Raw genomic sequence first — 15,721 nt, forward strand, 5'->3', positions numbered from 1 at the left:
TAATATATAAGTTGTAATATATGTAACTAATATATATATAAGTTGTATGCTCTAGGATGATTGTATTTTTAATATATCTGTGTCACCATAGCGCTATGATCAGCCCTATAAGTTTTTAACATCTCATCTATCCAAAGGGGTGCATGGGATTTGGATCAGCTGCTGGTCCTAAAGTTGAGGCAAAATGAAGCCAGCCACTGTTTTCTACTAAGAAGAAAGTATGTAGGCTGCAGGAAACCACAAATGTCAGGTCTGGAAGCTGGGCCACACTGAGCTCTACTCTACGCATCTGGTTTGCTTGTTCATATTGAATACAATTAAGTGAATTTTTAGGGACCTAACTGCATCCTTCACTGTACTTAGTGTTTTAAAAGAAATAAATATATAATTATAGTAACAAATTTGTCATAGTTGTCACACATTTCATTTCAGGCACACATAAAGAAACTGGGGTTGAATTCATGTCCAATTTTCTATTTTCATTACAAATACATTTTGACAATATTTGTTGCAGCCTTTACTAGGAAATTTCTCAGCCAAAAGATTTCACTGGTTTTCAATTTACCACATAAAAATTATGCAAGCTGTAATGAAAATTGTCTATTTACTTGGATCAATTCCTATCTTTGACATGGAATGTTCTATTGCTTCAGATTAAGCTTATTGATGGGAACATGAAAAAAATACTCTTGGGAGTGATACAATTTTCTGGAATATGGGTTAGAAAAACATAGGTAAATCAAAATGTATGATGTTTATTGTTTTAACTGAAGTATTTGCACCATCTTTTAAAATTATACAAAATTATTTAATTCAGCTTTTGAATCTCCCTTTTCCTCTATGTTCTGTTGGCTATAAAAATAACAAGGACAAAGACAAGCTAAAATAAAGAAGGGGAAATAAGGAATATAGACAATTACCCACTGCAAAGGGGGGGGGCCCTCAAGTCACCTTGAACATGGCCTTCTTTTCTATTTCACTGAGCTCTTTTCAATTCTTGACATTTCTCTTCAACACGTGCAAATTACACTTTTAGTTTATCAAATGCAGCTTCCTCACATGTTGGAGAGGTTTAATACTGGATTTAGTCAGCAGCTCTGAATGCACCCCCAGTTTGGGGCACCTGGACTTGTGGCCTCCTCACAAAGAGTGAAAACATACCAGCACACAGCCCCAGCACATCTTGAGGCACAAAGGAAGCTGGGTGCCATATTTGCTTCTTCCATCACCTCGATCCTTTTGACTCAACGCTGTCTTTAAATACAGTCCTAATAAATAGCATTTACATTTCTGCAGTTTTGTGAAATAGAGGATGCATATACAGTTTCAGATATTCTAATAAGCTTTTCTGAGTTCCTCAAAAGAAAATAGTAAATAAATTCTTCTCTTTGAGCTTCCATGTTACCATTATGGGTTGTTTGGTGACAACAGAGCATATAAATATGGCAAGAGAGAGTACTATAAGTTCAAAGTACTCAAAAACCGTAGGAGACTCTATGAGGTTCCACGGCTAATTCCCTACCCCCTAATTTACTGTCCCTAACATGACAATGTACTGACTTGTTTCTAGCAGGATTAACAACTCACTTCCATTCTCCCCATCGGGTGCATCGCCAGAAGCAGGCTCATTTCTTCTAGATAATGAGAGTGTAGATGTCATTTTACAGGGCCATTTCTGCGTTAGCTGTGTTCCTTAACAGCAAGAGTGGAAACGCCATGTGTAGGATCTGCCTATTCCCTGTCCTTACGCTCTGGCAGATGCAGGGGAAACAATCAGTCAGGGCACTCAGAACAGAGTGAATCTGAATCCCACTTGCCTCCTTGAAGTACTACTTGAAGATTATACTCCTTCCCCTTGAAGACTTCTGTGTATTTCCTATTGCAGGTCAGTTACAATTAGATACTTAATTAGGCTCCTGAGGATTTTTCAAATATGATGGAAAGCACAGTAGGTGGGGCGAGGCTCAGTCTAGCATGTGTGAAGGTCTACCTTCCACAAACGTTTAAGTCCATAGCTCCGTGTGGTTAACTGGAGCATGACATTGAATAGCAGGTCTCCAGAATAGACTCATCTTCCATAACGGTGACTTTACTCTCACTGAACAATTTCCCCTTTCCTTCTCCCATCCCCTAGCAACAGAACATTCCACTTTCAGTTTCTAAATGCTTGAGTATTTTGTAAATCTCTCTTGTTAAGCATCTTACCAATACATAACCAAGAAAGCAAAAGGACACAGGACATTTTGGGGAGTGTTGGATGGTTTATTACCCTGCTAAGATGTTGGGAACAGAGGTGTGGACATATGTTCAAGCTCATCAAATCACATACAGGAGATATGTGCAGGGTATAGTTGTGTCAAATTCACTTTGTCAAGGCTGCAAAATATTTTATTAAAAATTAAGACTCTCTTCCCACCAAAATTCCAAAAATATATGTTTGGAGGACTACTATTATCTTTTAAAACATCTTCCCTGTTTCAAATAATAGCATTTTGTATATACAGATCAGAAAAGTAACAATTCAATTGTGACCCCCAAACAAAACAACACAGAGCATAAAACACCCACAAAAATGCCTGCATCCTGGGAATCACTGCACTAAATAAAAGGAAGACTATTTAAAGATGTGCTTGCCAGGACAAAGAAGAGATGAATTATGATTTGACTTGAAAAATCTCCAGATGGTGGGAGTTTGGCATGCTATTACTCTTTGGAAGTGTGGTCCTAGATAAGGGAATAGAACTCATTTGGTTAACTCATTAATTAAAGGATACTAATTGATAAAAATGAGGACATGCTTCTATTTTCTAGATGCTACAGTATTGAACAATTAGCCTGAATTTATCATTCTTCCTCCACCTTACACCTTCCCTGGTGGGGATGTTTGGTTTCATGTGTTTAAGGACGAAAACATAGGCAATATCTCTTAGAAGATGCCTGATAACAGAGAACAAAAGGCACAGAGGCAGGCGACACAGCACACATGGGATGTTAGGACCAAACAGAAAGAGGACTTAGACACAGGACAAATGATGATCAAAGAAGGCAAAGACTGAAAACACAAGCCTCTGAATAATAATGCCTGCAGCTAAATAATGCCTGCCTTCCTTCTGATGATGATAGAAGTCAATGAAAGGACTTGATAAAAGTTTGTAACACTAAGAGCAAAATATTTTGAGAGAGATCATTGGTTGTCTAGTAGGGGAAGCGAATCCCTCTTCAGCTCCTGGCAACAGGGTATGCGGGTGCAATTTTTCTAGAGGGTAGAAGTTGTTTAGGCGATATTTGCTGTTGAAAAACTTTACTATATTTTTCCTCATTTATATGAATACATTCCTCATATAAGAACTAAAGACTAAGGATCTGTGTAAATAGTCTGCTACAAGAATGTAAATGATGACATTTTGAATAGAAAATAAAAGATAATTTAGATGTCTAATGAAAGAGAACTGAGTGTTGGTTTTTTCATGGATCAAAGGTCTAGCACTGTTAAATTGTCATATTTTCTAAATATTAATTTTTCAGTGCATTATCATCACCCATGGAGAGATCGTGAAAATTCATTTGGCATCATTGAGTGGAGTTCCTTTTCAAGAGCCCATAGCTATAACAGGTATGGTTCTAAAATATTGGTCTTTCAGTCTTAGTGGTTAAGTTCCTTTGCATTTACCACATTCATGGAATACTATGCAACCGAAGCAATGATTTTTCAGATAAAATATTTATAACAAGGAACATATCTACTTCTGGCACTTGCTATGTAAGATGACAGCTGTTCAAATATCCAAGTTCTTTTTCTGTAAAAAGAAAAGGGATAGCTCTTCCCTCCTTGATGGATTGGAGGGCTATTATAAAAAGTCATGCATTCCATGTTCTTAGTATGATTTATTTCCTGTTGACAGAACATAAAATATCAGTGGTAAAGAATATGTACATCTGTATTTATTGTGACTTAAATGTTGAAACTGATAAGATATGCAGGTGGTCAGTTAACCCTTCACGACTTTTAGGCTTATCTCTTGAATTAGATATGATTTTTGTGTGTGGCTTGTTGATGTGCTTTGGTGTAACTGTGTCCTCTCTCTATGCATGTGGAAGGGTGTATGAGCAGGAATTCTGCCACAGTAACAAATAGCCCCAATATCTCAGCAGCTTAGAGACTCCGAGCTTTGTTCTTCTCATATTACAGGTCCTTAGTGGGTCAGCAGAGGTTTTGGTCATCTTCACTTAAGACCTGGCTCATGGGTCAGTGACCATCTCATCCTGAGAGGCAGCAGAATAGCAAATCTCTCACTGCTTCTTAAAACCTTTGCTCCAGAGTGACCTGGAGCCTACATTTTTTGGCCCCAGCCAGACACATACTCAGAGAAGAGCCTCCACAATAACAAAAATGTATTTTTAGTTCAAAAGAGTTTTAAATCTGAAGTGTAGACTATCATAAGCCATTTTAATTTTTTTGAACAGAACAGTGATATAAGAATAGAGAAAATTGTCTCCACACCCACCCCCCCAGCCTAGAAATTAAGAAGAATCATCAGGTGTCCATACTGACCATAAGAGAGTCATCTAAGTTAAAAGAAAAGATATTATAAGCAACACATAGAAATCAAGTAGAGAACTGTACATTGGCTGTGTGACTCGTATTTTAGAGAAAATGAGCACACTGAGCCATCACCAGAAAAACAAGCAATCTAATCTAATATCCAGAGGAAGAAGCTTTCACCTGGCCCACAGGTAGACTGTTGGGAGAAACATTGGTAGTTTCTACCAGGAGACTTATTCCTTGGCCCAGTGGGTGAGCTAATGAGGTTGTCAGGCCGAGGACCAAGGGGCTTGGAATTACGTTCCGCACTCATGTAACCACAGCTGCAGTTAATATTCATAAATTGCAAAACTAGCCCTTGAAAAGTCTGCATATGATCACTTGCTAAAGCCACAGAACTTGCAGGTGTAGCACTTTGAAAAAGGGTCTCTGATTGCTTGGGGAGTCTCGACTGGCTGTCATAAGATCTAGGTCTGTAGTCTCAAAATCCTCGAAATCATTTCACTCATCAAAACCCCCATTTCCCTATGAGAAAACGAAAGAAGCTTATTATTCATCTGTAAAGCACTGTCAACGGTAGAAATGAATGCTTTTTAAAAATCATAATTGCTTGTATACATTGAATAGCATTTTCAGAAAATCTTTAAGACTGTCCTGCTTACAAATGGTAACTAAATAAGCTAGTGCATCTCTAGGATAGGAGATAGTGTTTGCCAAGTTTTACTAAAGCTGGACATGTAAATGAAGCTCATGATAATTCTCTTGCTTTTACACTATATTCAAAATTTAGAGACAAATGAACTTAAACTTTAGGTGATTTTCTACATGTGAGATATATCTAGTATGTTTTTCTATTTTTTCCATGATACAATTTGTTATTTTTTTTTTAAAGATTTATTTATTTGTGCATACAGAACTGGGGTACAGGCCAGAGGCTCAGGGGCGGCGACAAGCTTCACCAGAGACAGAGTGGGGAGCAGAACAGGCAGATCGACGAAGTACACTGCTGAGGGGAGCAGCGGGCGGGTCAGGAGAGGTCTGCCACGCCATGTGGTCACCTCCGGGGCAGGCGGGAATCGAACTCATGCGGAAGCGGCTTTAGATTCTCAGTGCTGGGCTTTAACCCGCTGCGCCACCAGGGAGGGCCTACAATTTGTTATTTTTAAGAATAAATTTTAAGAATGGTAGTCTGAGGGATACTAGTCTTTAATCTTTGTTACTTTAACACATAATGGGTTTCCTCCAGCACGATAAGGACAATATTTTATTAATGCTGGTAAGGTAATGGTTCTTGTCTTGGGTTACTGGTGAGAGCCAGGGCAAGCCAGACATGATCCTGAAGTTAAAAATCCCTTTCCCATAGCTTACTCTCCCACCAGTAATCATTAGTGCTAAATTGGGAACTCCCTATGGTATTGGTATTGATTTTCTACATAAGGATAAGTGTAAACAGTGAAAAGAGCCAGTAACAGAGAAGGATGTGCAGAAATTGAAAGCTTCACACACCGGTGGTAGGGAGTATGGAACTGTAACACCAATTAGAGACAGTGTCACAGGTAGCCCAGAATTTAAATAAGACTTACCCTATAACCCAAAAATTCCACTCTGTTTTATACCCAAAGAAATCAAAACACAGGTCCAAGTGAAGGTTGAGCATGAATTCTCATAGAAAATTCTGCATGATGGTCAAAGAGCAGAAACAGCCTAAATGTCCATTGAGCGGTGACTGGATAAATAAGCGGAGTACATGCCTATGAGTGTGCGCAACCCCACCCTCGAAAGGAATGGCGCAGCAGGGAGCAATGTGTAACCCTGGAAATGCACAAAACCAGGAGCAGAAGAGCACGTATTTAATAGCTCCATTCAATGAAATCTCCACAGTGTGAAAATGCAGAGTTGGGAAGGGGGTGAATGTTGTCCAGGGGGTGGGGGGAAGACAATGATGTAGAACCGGTAAGAGGTACAAGAGGGTGTCTTTTCGTGGTGACAAAAATGTTCTGGAATGAACTATCACAGTGGTGATGGCTGTGTGATCCTGGGAATATGTGGAAACCACTAAACCAGACTCCTGAATTCTATCTTCATAATACTAATAATAAAACCATCATCATTTTTAAAAGAAAACCATAACATAAGATTGTATTTCTGATCTGACATTCAGATAAAGGAAGTCTCCTACTCTTTTGTGAACAAATTTTAAGACTTATTCATGCACACAGAACTGGGGTACAGGTCAGAGGTGCAGGGGCAGTGAGAGGCCAGAGGCTCAGGGGCAGTGAGAGGATTCCCCAGAGACAGAGAGGGGAGCAGAACAGGCAGATCGACGAAGCACACTGCTGAGGGGAGCAGCGGGCGGGTCAGGAGAGGTCTGCCGCGCCTTGTGGGTCACCTCCAGGGCGGGGATCGAACTCATGCGGAAGTGGCTTTAGCTTCTTAGTGCTGTGCTTTAACCCACTGCACCATTAGGGAGGGCCGTGAATAAAATTTTTAACAACTTTTATTATTTATTCCTCCAAAAGCACGTTTCACATTCACTTTGTGTGTTCAGGTAGGAAGTAAAACTGTATTTCTTATTTTTAGTAATCAGCAAGGATGTAACGAGTTCTCCTCTAATGAATTCTTGCTTCACACCCATTTGTACTCCTGTGTGTGTGGTGGGGGCCGAGGGCACCACCTCAGGCTCCCCCTTCCCACACAGCACAAGCTCCTTCAGGTCTGTCTGCTTACAGGATCCTTCCCCAAAGCCACTCTATTTCTCTGTCTTTCACACATGGAAACTGGAATTGTTGTTAGTTCATTAAAAATTAACTAGATAGATAGATAGATGGATAGATAGATAGATAGATAGATAGATGAGAGCATTTTATTGCTCAAATAGTTTTACTATTAAATAAACTACAAGTGAACAAATTATGCCCAATCCAAAATGGAGTCACTGATGTCAAGGCACAGGCCGCTCTGGGGAGCTGAATTAGACGCACCCAATGGACACGTGGGCACGGTGATGAGGGAGGACCCCGGGGGCACCCTGGATGGACTTTGCAGGCCCTCACCCCAACAGCCAGACACTCTGGCCTGGACAGGAAGACTTGCGGGGAGGTAGAAAGAGGCAGCTGGACACCAGCTGGGCGCAGGCGACCTCTACCCGGCTCTGTTTGCTGGACCCGCCTGGCTCCTGCTCCTCTGTCCAGGGACGCCGGACCAGCCCACAGGGCCCGGACACCACGAGCCCTTCACTGCACACACCTGACGGGGGTGGAGCCCGGGACACCTCGGGGGGTGGGGGGCGCCCTCTCTGCTCCCCCTGGGCTCATCAGCAGTGACCACGTTCAAGAGCCGCAGCCTCACAGGTGCGCCGAGGGGGAAACGGGACAGACGGCTCGTGGTGGGGACTCCTGTGCCCCCAGTCACCCGCTCTGGCCAGGAGGTGGTGGGTTTTTACTCGTCTCGGGTCACCACGAGTTTGTTGGCTTCATAAAGCGCAAGCACCCTGACTTCGCGCAGCCTCGGGGGAGAAGCATGCAGCTGAGGACGGCGTGCAGGGAACCCCTTGACGCCACAGCCCGGGAGGCGGAGGCCGGCTTACCCCTTCCGGAGCAGGGCAGGCCGGAGCTGCCCCGGCACTTCTCTGCGCTCTCCTCCGCCGACAGCGCGCAGGAGCGCGGGTGCTCGCACTTCTTCCCGGACCAGCCCGCATTGCAGTAGCATCTTCCGCAGTTACACTGCCCATGACCTACGCAAGGAGTCATACAGACAGTCAGTAAACGAGGTGAAGACAGAATTCGTTTTCATCTCAACACTGAACATCCCACGCGAGTGGACACACGCGAGTGAACATCACGTGCGAGTCAGCATCTTCATGGACACAAATCTAACGTAAAGGCAAAGAAAGGCACTTCCCCCTCCAGTTCTTCAGTTGCTGCTTTCTATGAATTGATCACGAGGGACACAGAACAAGGGGCCGCAGCGCTGTGACCTTGAATCTGTCCAAATCCAGGCGCGCGAGAGTGGGCTTGGTCTGCTGGACTCGGGAGTTGATGGGGGGGCAGGCAGTTGACACGAGTGAAGGCGAGCATAGAAAATGGAAAACCGTCTAGGCCAGCCATCCTGCACACGCCCGAGCTCGTCTGACGTCGGAAAATGGAAAACCATTTGATACTGCAACAGGGGCTCATGCCCTGGGCCCCCCACCCTTGATTCTCATGATTGTTGACTGCTAACAGTACGGACTCGGCTTCAAAGCAGGACCCCATGTGGCACTCACAACAGAGGGCTTGCTTGCTTGGCATAACTCAGGAGGGGAGGAAGGTAGGAACTGTGCAGGCCTGCAGAGGGCTGAGCTACTCAGCCTCTGAGCTCAGGACAGCACAGCACCATGCATTGCTGCCTGGCACTGGGGCAGAACACCAGCCTGTCCTGTCCATCGCATTAGTAGTCAAACCCTGACTCCCTGGCCCACAGATAGGATCACAAGATAATCTCGCTAGAGTTTAGTTTGTTCATTTTTTTTTAATTTATTTATTTATGCATGCAGAACTGGGATACAGGCCAGAGTTATGCGAGGTGAGAGGACCCCCCCAGAGACAGAGTGGGGAGCAGAGCAGGCTGATTGACCAAGTACACTGCTGAGGGGAGCAGCGGGCGGGTCAGGAGGGGTCTGCCGCTCCGTGTGGATCACCTCCCACCTCCGGGTACGGATCGAACCCGGAATGCCGAAGTGGCTTTCGCTTCTTAGTGCTGTGCTTTAACCCACTGCACCACCAGGGAGGGCCTAGTCTGTTCATTTTTAAGCAGGGTAGTAATATACATGTATCCAGAAATGCATCACCTATCTCAAAATGCTCACACTGATGGGTATTGACGTTTTTTTATTTGAATCCACAAGGGTTGCCAAGTAGGAATACAAAGGAAAGAAAGCAAGAGAACTCACTGAGCTTTTTGAGATGCTCCTTATGAAAGATGGAATAAAGAGGGTTTCTAAAATTACTCCATAATATGTATGAAGAATTTGACGGAAGTAGGACTACACATTCTTCAAGTTATCTAGTACAAATTTAATGGATAAAAATCCATACTATTTTGTCTATGGCACCTAACAAGCAAAGTATACATTTTACATATCATACTAAATAGACATTATAATAAGGTCTTTTCAGATCAGTCCATTTTACCAATACTCCAGGAGGCTGGTGGGAAGATTTCTACTTTTTGAGTTTAAAAACCAGGATAACGCAACTATACTGATGCTTTTCACCAGTCTAATTCTTCATGGGACAAAAACCACAAGTCAAAATGGAGTGAAATATTAGAAATCAGTGAATTAAATTTCTCACTTAACACTAAATTCAGTGTGTATTTATTGAGCACCTACTATATGGAGTTTACAACAAATTGCTGTCACCAGTAAACTTGCTTCTGCCCAAAAATCCAAAATTAAAATGTGTTTGATAATAACTGAATAACTCTTATTAGACCCACAAAAATGAGACATTTTTTATTATAACAATCTAGATTTACTAGCAATAGTAACTTACAGATTATTACATTCCAAACCCACCCCCTACACCAGACTTTCTTATGAAAATAAGAAAGAAATTTGCAAACAGAACTTATATTGCAAGTGAACAGATAAATAAAAAAATTAAAATCAGTTTTAACTTTCAAGTACAAAGCAATCCAGCTATTTTACAGGAACAAGTAGTTTGAAATTTTTGAAGACAAGAGGTTTTATCTGAGGACAGTGAGTTCTGCCACGAGAAACCTGGACAAAACACAGAACTTGCTGCCATTTTTAGGAGACTTGTTGACACTTCAACAAAAGTGTTGAAACAGAGTTAGACTGAAAGGCGAGAAAAGCTGGAAGAGTCAGGACAAAACACCCCGTGGCTGGGGAGAACCCACCTTCTCGGCAGTTGCCCCAATTCCAGGCAGCGACGCCTGAGACCTGCGAGTTGAGCGGGAGGCTGCACAGGATGCTTGTTAGAGCACTGCGTGCTCAGGTCTACCGCTGGGCTGCGGGTTTCACAACAGTTCTCAGTCCTCATTTTCTAGCTCAGGTATAGTCACAGTCAACATTTTCTTTAAAAGTTCATGGTGTTGGGCCCTCCCTGGTGGCACAGCGGGTTAAAGCACAGCACTATGAAGCTAAAGCCACCTCAGTGCAAGTTTGAGCCCCGCCTGCCCTGAACGTGACCCACATGGCGCGGCAGACCTCTCCTGACCCGCCCGCTGCTCCCTCAGCAGTGTACTTCATCCGTCTGCCTGTTCTTCTCCCCACTCTGTCTCTGGTGAAGCCTCTCACTGTCCCTGAGCCTCTATCCTGTACCCCAGTTCTGTGTGCACAAATAAATCAATCTTTAAAAAAAAAAAAGAAAAAGTTCATGGTGTTAATTAACGCTACAGTGATAACCATATCCAATACATACTCCTATCAAATTAACATGCAAACACCTTACATTTGCACAGAGGTACATGTCAAATATTTTTCAATTTAAAAAATCTGCAGGGAAAAAAAAAAGCCAATATGTGAAGGTGGCCAGGGCGATTATTTGGTGACTTGCTCTGACTTTTAGCTCTTTTAGCTCGGTCCAGTTAATATGAAAAATAAGCCAGGTTCATTGTGAGAACATGAAAACATTTGGGAAGAAATGCAAATGCTTTAGGCACAGAAGAAGAAGTCTCTGAAAGTCTTCCAACTTTTTAATTTTTAATTTGTTTTATTAATGTCAGTTCCGTTGGTTTATGAGGTTGTTAGTCTTTTGGAAGCCCAGGGCATTCCTTCAAGGGAAGTCGCCACAGGGCCCCCGGAGTCCTTCATCGCCATGAATTGAGCTCTCCCCCCTCCTTCCCCTGCTCCTTCCCCTCTGGATGTTCTACCACATGAAATCAGCCAGGAGGAGGAAGATAAACACCAGTGGTGTAATTTCCATGCAGAATACAGAGAACCCGAGCGAAGGTTTCAGTCAAGACAACCGAAAGCGACCTTGGAAATGCACCGCGGCCTGGCCAGCTCTGCCTCTGCTTTCTCTTCCCGCTGTCCCACTGCCGTTGCTTCTCACTCAGTCTTTAATCTGTTTACCCCCCTAACACTATGCTACCATTGCAGCTTCATTTTCCAACCTCTGCTCTTTCTAGGCTCTTCTACAATCACCAGGAGGAAACATGGCCCAAACATGGCCCATTCCTGTGCAATGCCACGATCACCTTGAAGGGTCACGCGGTTAGCACCTGCGCTGCCCCAGGTATCGCCAACTCCAAGCAAAGTTCAGGACATGTCTTTACTTTTGCAAAGTACCGACACTGTAATGACTTTTCTATAGGGAAAGGTTGGGGGGAATAACTAACATCTAACTAGTATTAGGACTTAAAAAAATCCATATGTGGATCTCCCTTTCAAGATGATGCAAACTGAACACATTTAACTGCTTCCTTCCATTTCTATTCTTTGTGCTCTGGGATTCCATGGCGACATCTCCCTGTTGCACAAGTCCTATCAGACGGTGCGATTTTCTAAACTAATGAAATGCCAGCCAGGACTAGCTTTTTATTTCCATCATTTTGGTGGACAGGATAGACTGAAAGATGGGGCGTAAGGTCACATGGTAGCGTATTGCTCAAGTTACGGGGTTGGGAGACAGCAGTGTTAGGCAGTCAGCAGTGACAAATGGACACTTTCAGGGCATCGGGAAGCAGAGTCTGAGAGCAGGTTATAGGCATGAGGCAGCAAACACGGCAGCAGGCTCACTTCAGGATGACTCGCTTTGCCCTGGTCATTTCAGTTATGCTCAAATCCTGACGACAGTGTCATCTTCTTTAGGGTATGTGTGCATGTGTGTGTGCAATCATCCATACACAAAGATACAGCCACGCACATGCTGTGGATGATGAACAGGAATGAAAGAAGAAATGAAGCTGATTTACTTGCAAATAAGGATCATGTGTTAAAACACAAGTATCCTTGCAGCAGCAGGCACAACACAACTATCTACACACCTCATCGAACACTCTAGTGGCTAGAGTGGGACTGAATGGATAAAATGACAGTGTCAGTTAAAATAGCCCACTTAAAAAAGAAATACAAAATTGTAAACGGTGAGCTCACAGAGAAAGAAATAAGAAATTTAAAACACCAACTTCAACTAATCCACTGGGAGATTTCGCTTGGAATTAAATAAGACCAACACTCTCAGAATGGCAAGAAAAGGGCTAAAAATAAAGTTGCATTCCATCCGAAACTCATTACACGCCAGGCTGGCATAAATCACCAAAGGATATCCACGCAGTCGGCTTACTTCAGTCTCAAAACACATTAACATTCTCAACATTCTCAATCTTATGGTGCAACTTAGAATGGCAATTAGGGAAATGGTGACGACTGATAAAAGTGCAAACATAACATGGAGCACTACTGCTTTACTGAGGATGAAAAACATTCCAGAGGAGACGCCTGCCCCAGGTCAACGTGACGGGAAAAGAGCCTGAGATTTAGGGCCATCTGGGCATCCCGAGGACAGCTCTTCCTCACAAAAACAAAATTGGGGCCCTCCCTGGTGGCGCAATGGGTTAAAGCACAGCACTGTGAAGCTGGCCACAGCCACTGCAGCATGAGTTCGCCCCAGTGAGGGAGTGACCCACATGGTGCACCAGACCTCTGCAGTCTCGCCCACTGCTCCCCTCAGCAGTGTACTTCAGTCAATCCGCTGGTTCTGCTCCTCGCTGTCTCTGGTGAATCATCTTATCCCCACACCTCTGGCCTGTACCCCAGTTCTTGCATGCATAAATAAATCTTTAAAAAAATTGAAGAAATTAATTTCTATCACTTAGAGATTAAATTAGACGCGTGCACATGTGTTTCCCAGTGGTCCCTAAGGAGTTATCTATTTCTCTAGAGCTGTCTCCTCCCTGGTAATAGCACTCAAGCCTAAGTCCTGCCTTTCCCAAACTCAAATAGCCTGCTGTTGCCCAGAAGCTTCACAGTGGACTAGCACCTATTTGCATGTGCTAGGTATTAGATTCGATATCCTCATGCTCAAGTAAGCTGGAGAAAAGAAAATATTAAGAAAACCACGAAGAAGAGACCAGACATGGACAGTATCGGACTGTACTTGTTGAAAATCATCTGTGTATGCTGGACACTGGCAGATGAAGCCGAGTTGGAGATCCGCTGTGGGTCAGCTCGCTCACCCTGTTCCTGGCAGGGGCGCTGCTGGTTTTGAGTTCTAACCTTTGAGCAGTGTTTCTCCTGGGTGAGCGAGAGCTAGTTTTCAGAGGTCGGTGCGTTTTCCTCTCTCTCTCTGGGCCCCAAGTGACTAGTAGGTGCTGGGCAGGTTCAGTTGCCTTACGGTGCAACTGGCTCTTTTGCCAGTGCTTATGGGGGTCAGAGAGAAACTTAAAAATAGGGAAGTGAGGCTTTCTTGCTGAGAAGGGGCGTCAGGAGGGCACTTACCCGAGCAGAAGTCGTCGGAGTAGCGGTCGTAGACGGCCCGACAGTCCCGCTCGTCGCACTGGCAGGTGGGCCCGTGGATGTCGCCCCAGTCCCCGGTCGGGTCGACGTCGTGGCAGGAGCACTCCCCACACACACACGTGCCTGCCGGGAAAGTCGTGTTACGGCTGCAGGGACGGGAAGCACCCGGGACGAGGCGCACCGGGTGTTTTGCGTGCTGGGGCTTCTTGATTTGGGAAAATCAACTCACAGAAAACAAAAAACAAAAAACAAAGGTAAACTTCACCTAAAGTGGGCAATGGAGATTCTTTCAAACAAAAGTGACTGCTTCTAGAATGGTGGTCAGTGTCGAACTGGATTTGTTGAAAATTATCTGTGAATCCTGGACACTCACAGATACAACCACTATGGAAAGCTGTTTGGAGGTTGCTCAGCAGGCTGACAGCCATCATGGGTCACTGGGAGATGGGAGACTGGGTGCTGGGAAGAGGCCCAGTGCAGGTCATCTTCCTGTGAATTCAGCTTTAGGGCAACAAGCTAGTGAACAAGGGACTCTCATGGCCATCAGCCTCATTCAGGCTGTGCGTCCCCCTCCGCCTCCACCAGTTCGCGGGTAGCAGGTGTTTCTACAGGACATTGGTCTCTGGGGCCCTGTGCTTGGCTGCAGGCCCCATCCTGGTCCATTTTCTCCAGTCTATTTTCAAAACAAAATGGGTATTGCCCACATTCACACAGTCAGCATCCTACAGTGACACCATGAGAGTGACAGCTGACATTATTGAATATAAAGCACACTAATAGAAACATGTCTTTATATGCTAAATAAAAATACAACATGCATTGGAACATTGAATGTTCAATCAGATCTGTTCTGCATGAAGAGGATTTTTATTCCAAGTTCAAACTTTTGGTTTCCTTTCTGTGTGTGCAGAAATGTGCCACATTTCATTCTTCCATGTCAGTTAGTAAAAGAGTGACATTGGCCATGTAGGCGCTGTCTATTAAAGGGTGGCATTCCTTTGCAGAATTGAAAATTTTCCAGCTTTCTTGATGCTCATAATTTTATAGAAGGAAATGTGGGCCCTTATTTTATATCAAGTCACCAGTGTAATTCCACGGGGCTCTCTTTTTCTACCAGAACAGCTTGCAAAGGGGACAATAACAAGTATTTTTAATAGAAGTAGTCAAACTGATCTGGTTTCACCAGTGAGTTGACTCAGTTTACATCTTAGCAATGACAACATATTTTTCAAGTCCATGTTTTCTGTCAGTCAAAACTCCTTTAGCTCTTTGATCCATGTTTATTTCTTGTCTTCAATGTCACACTTTTTATCAGTCAAAAGCTGAATGACTTTATCAATTCTGCATTCCAACCCACACTCCTATTTACTCATAATTAAGACAAGGAGAGTTTTGTGGTTTGGTTTTTTCTGAATGTGCTCTGGATAATTAGATACTCATGCTGTTGATGGCTGTGTTAGTCAAGAGACATTTAGCAGAAGTATCTACAAGAATTGCCTTTTAGCTGTACGGTGCTATTTCTGGATGGCCGCCAAAGAAATTACAGTCCCTCTGTTAACTATTTGTTCAGTCAAGCTTAAAGAATGACAGTGACTTTCTTATCTTTCTGCTTTCTACTCAAGAGGAAAAAAAAAAAAAAAAAACAGGAAGAAAAAAAAAAAAAAAAAAGAAAAGAAAATTAAGGGGTTGGAGTTGTGGGTTGTAAAGGAAGCCAC

General features: G+C 43.5%; 1 protein-coding gene across 2 annotated transcripts in view; it reads right to left on the bottom strand.

Annotated features, from left to right (window-relative positions):
- ITGBL1 (integrin, beta-like 1 (with EGF-like repeat domains)) overlaps window positions 1-15,721 on the bottom strand; it is a 152,151-nt gene that overhangs the window by 69,485 nt on the left and 66,945 nt on the right. For both annotated transcript variants that reach the window (XM_012723185.1, XM_004680050.2), the window contains 2 exons: window positions 13,989-14,129; window positions 8,130-8,276 (listed from right to left, as the gene is read on the bottom strand). In XM_012723185.1, coding sequence (XP_012578639.1) covers window positions 8,130-8,276; window positions 13,989-14,129 — 288 coding nt within the window. The remainder of the gene's footprint in view (window positions 1-8,129; window positions 8,277-13,988; window positions 14,130-15,721) is intronic.

This window comes from Condylura cristata, unplaced genomic scaffold (assembly GCF_000260355.1).
Source record: "Condylura cristata isolate star-nosed mole 26May11 unplaced genomic scaffold, ConCri1.0 scaffold00010, whole genome shotgun sequence".
NCBI classification, from domain to species: domain Eukaryota; kingdom Metazoa; phylum Chordata; class Mammalia; order Eulipotyphla; family Talpidae; genus Condylura; species Condylura cristata.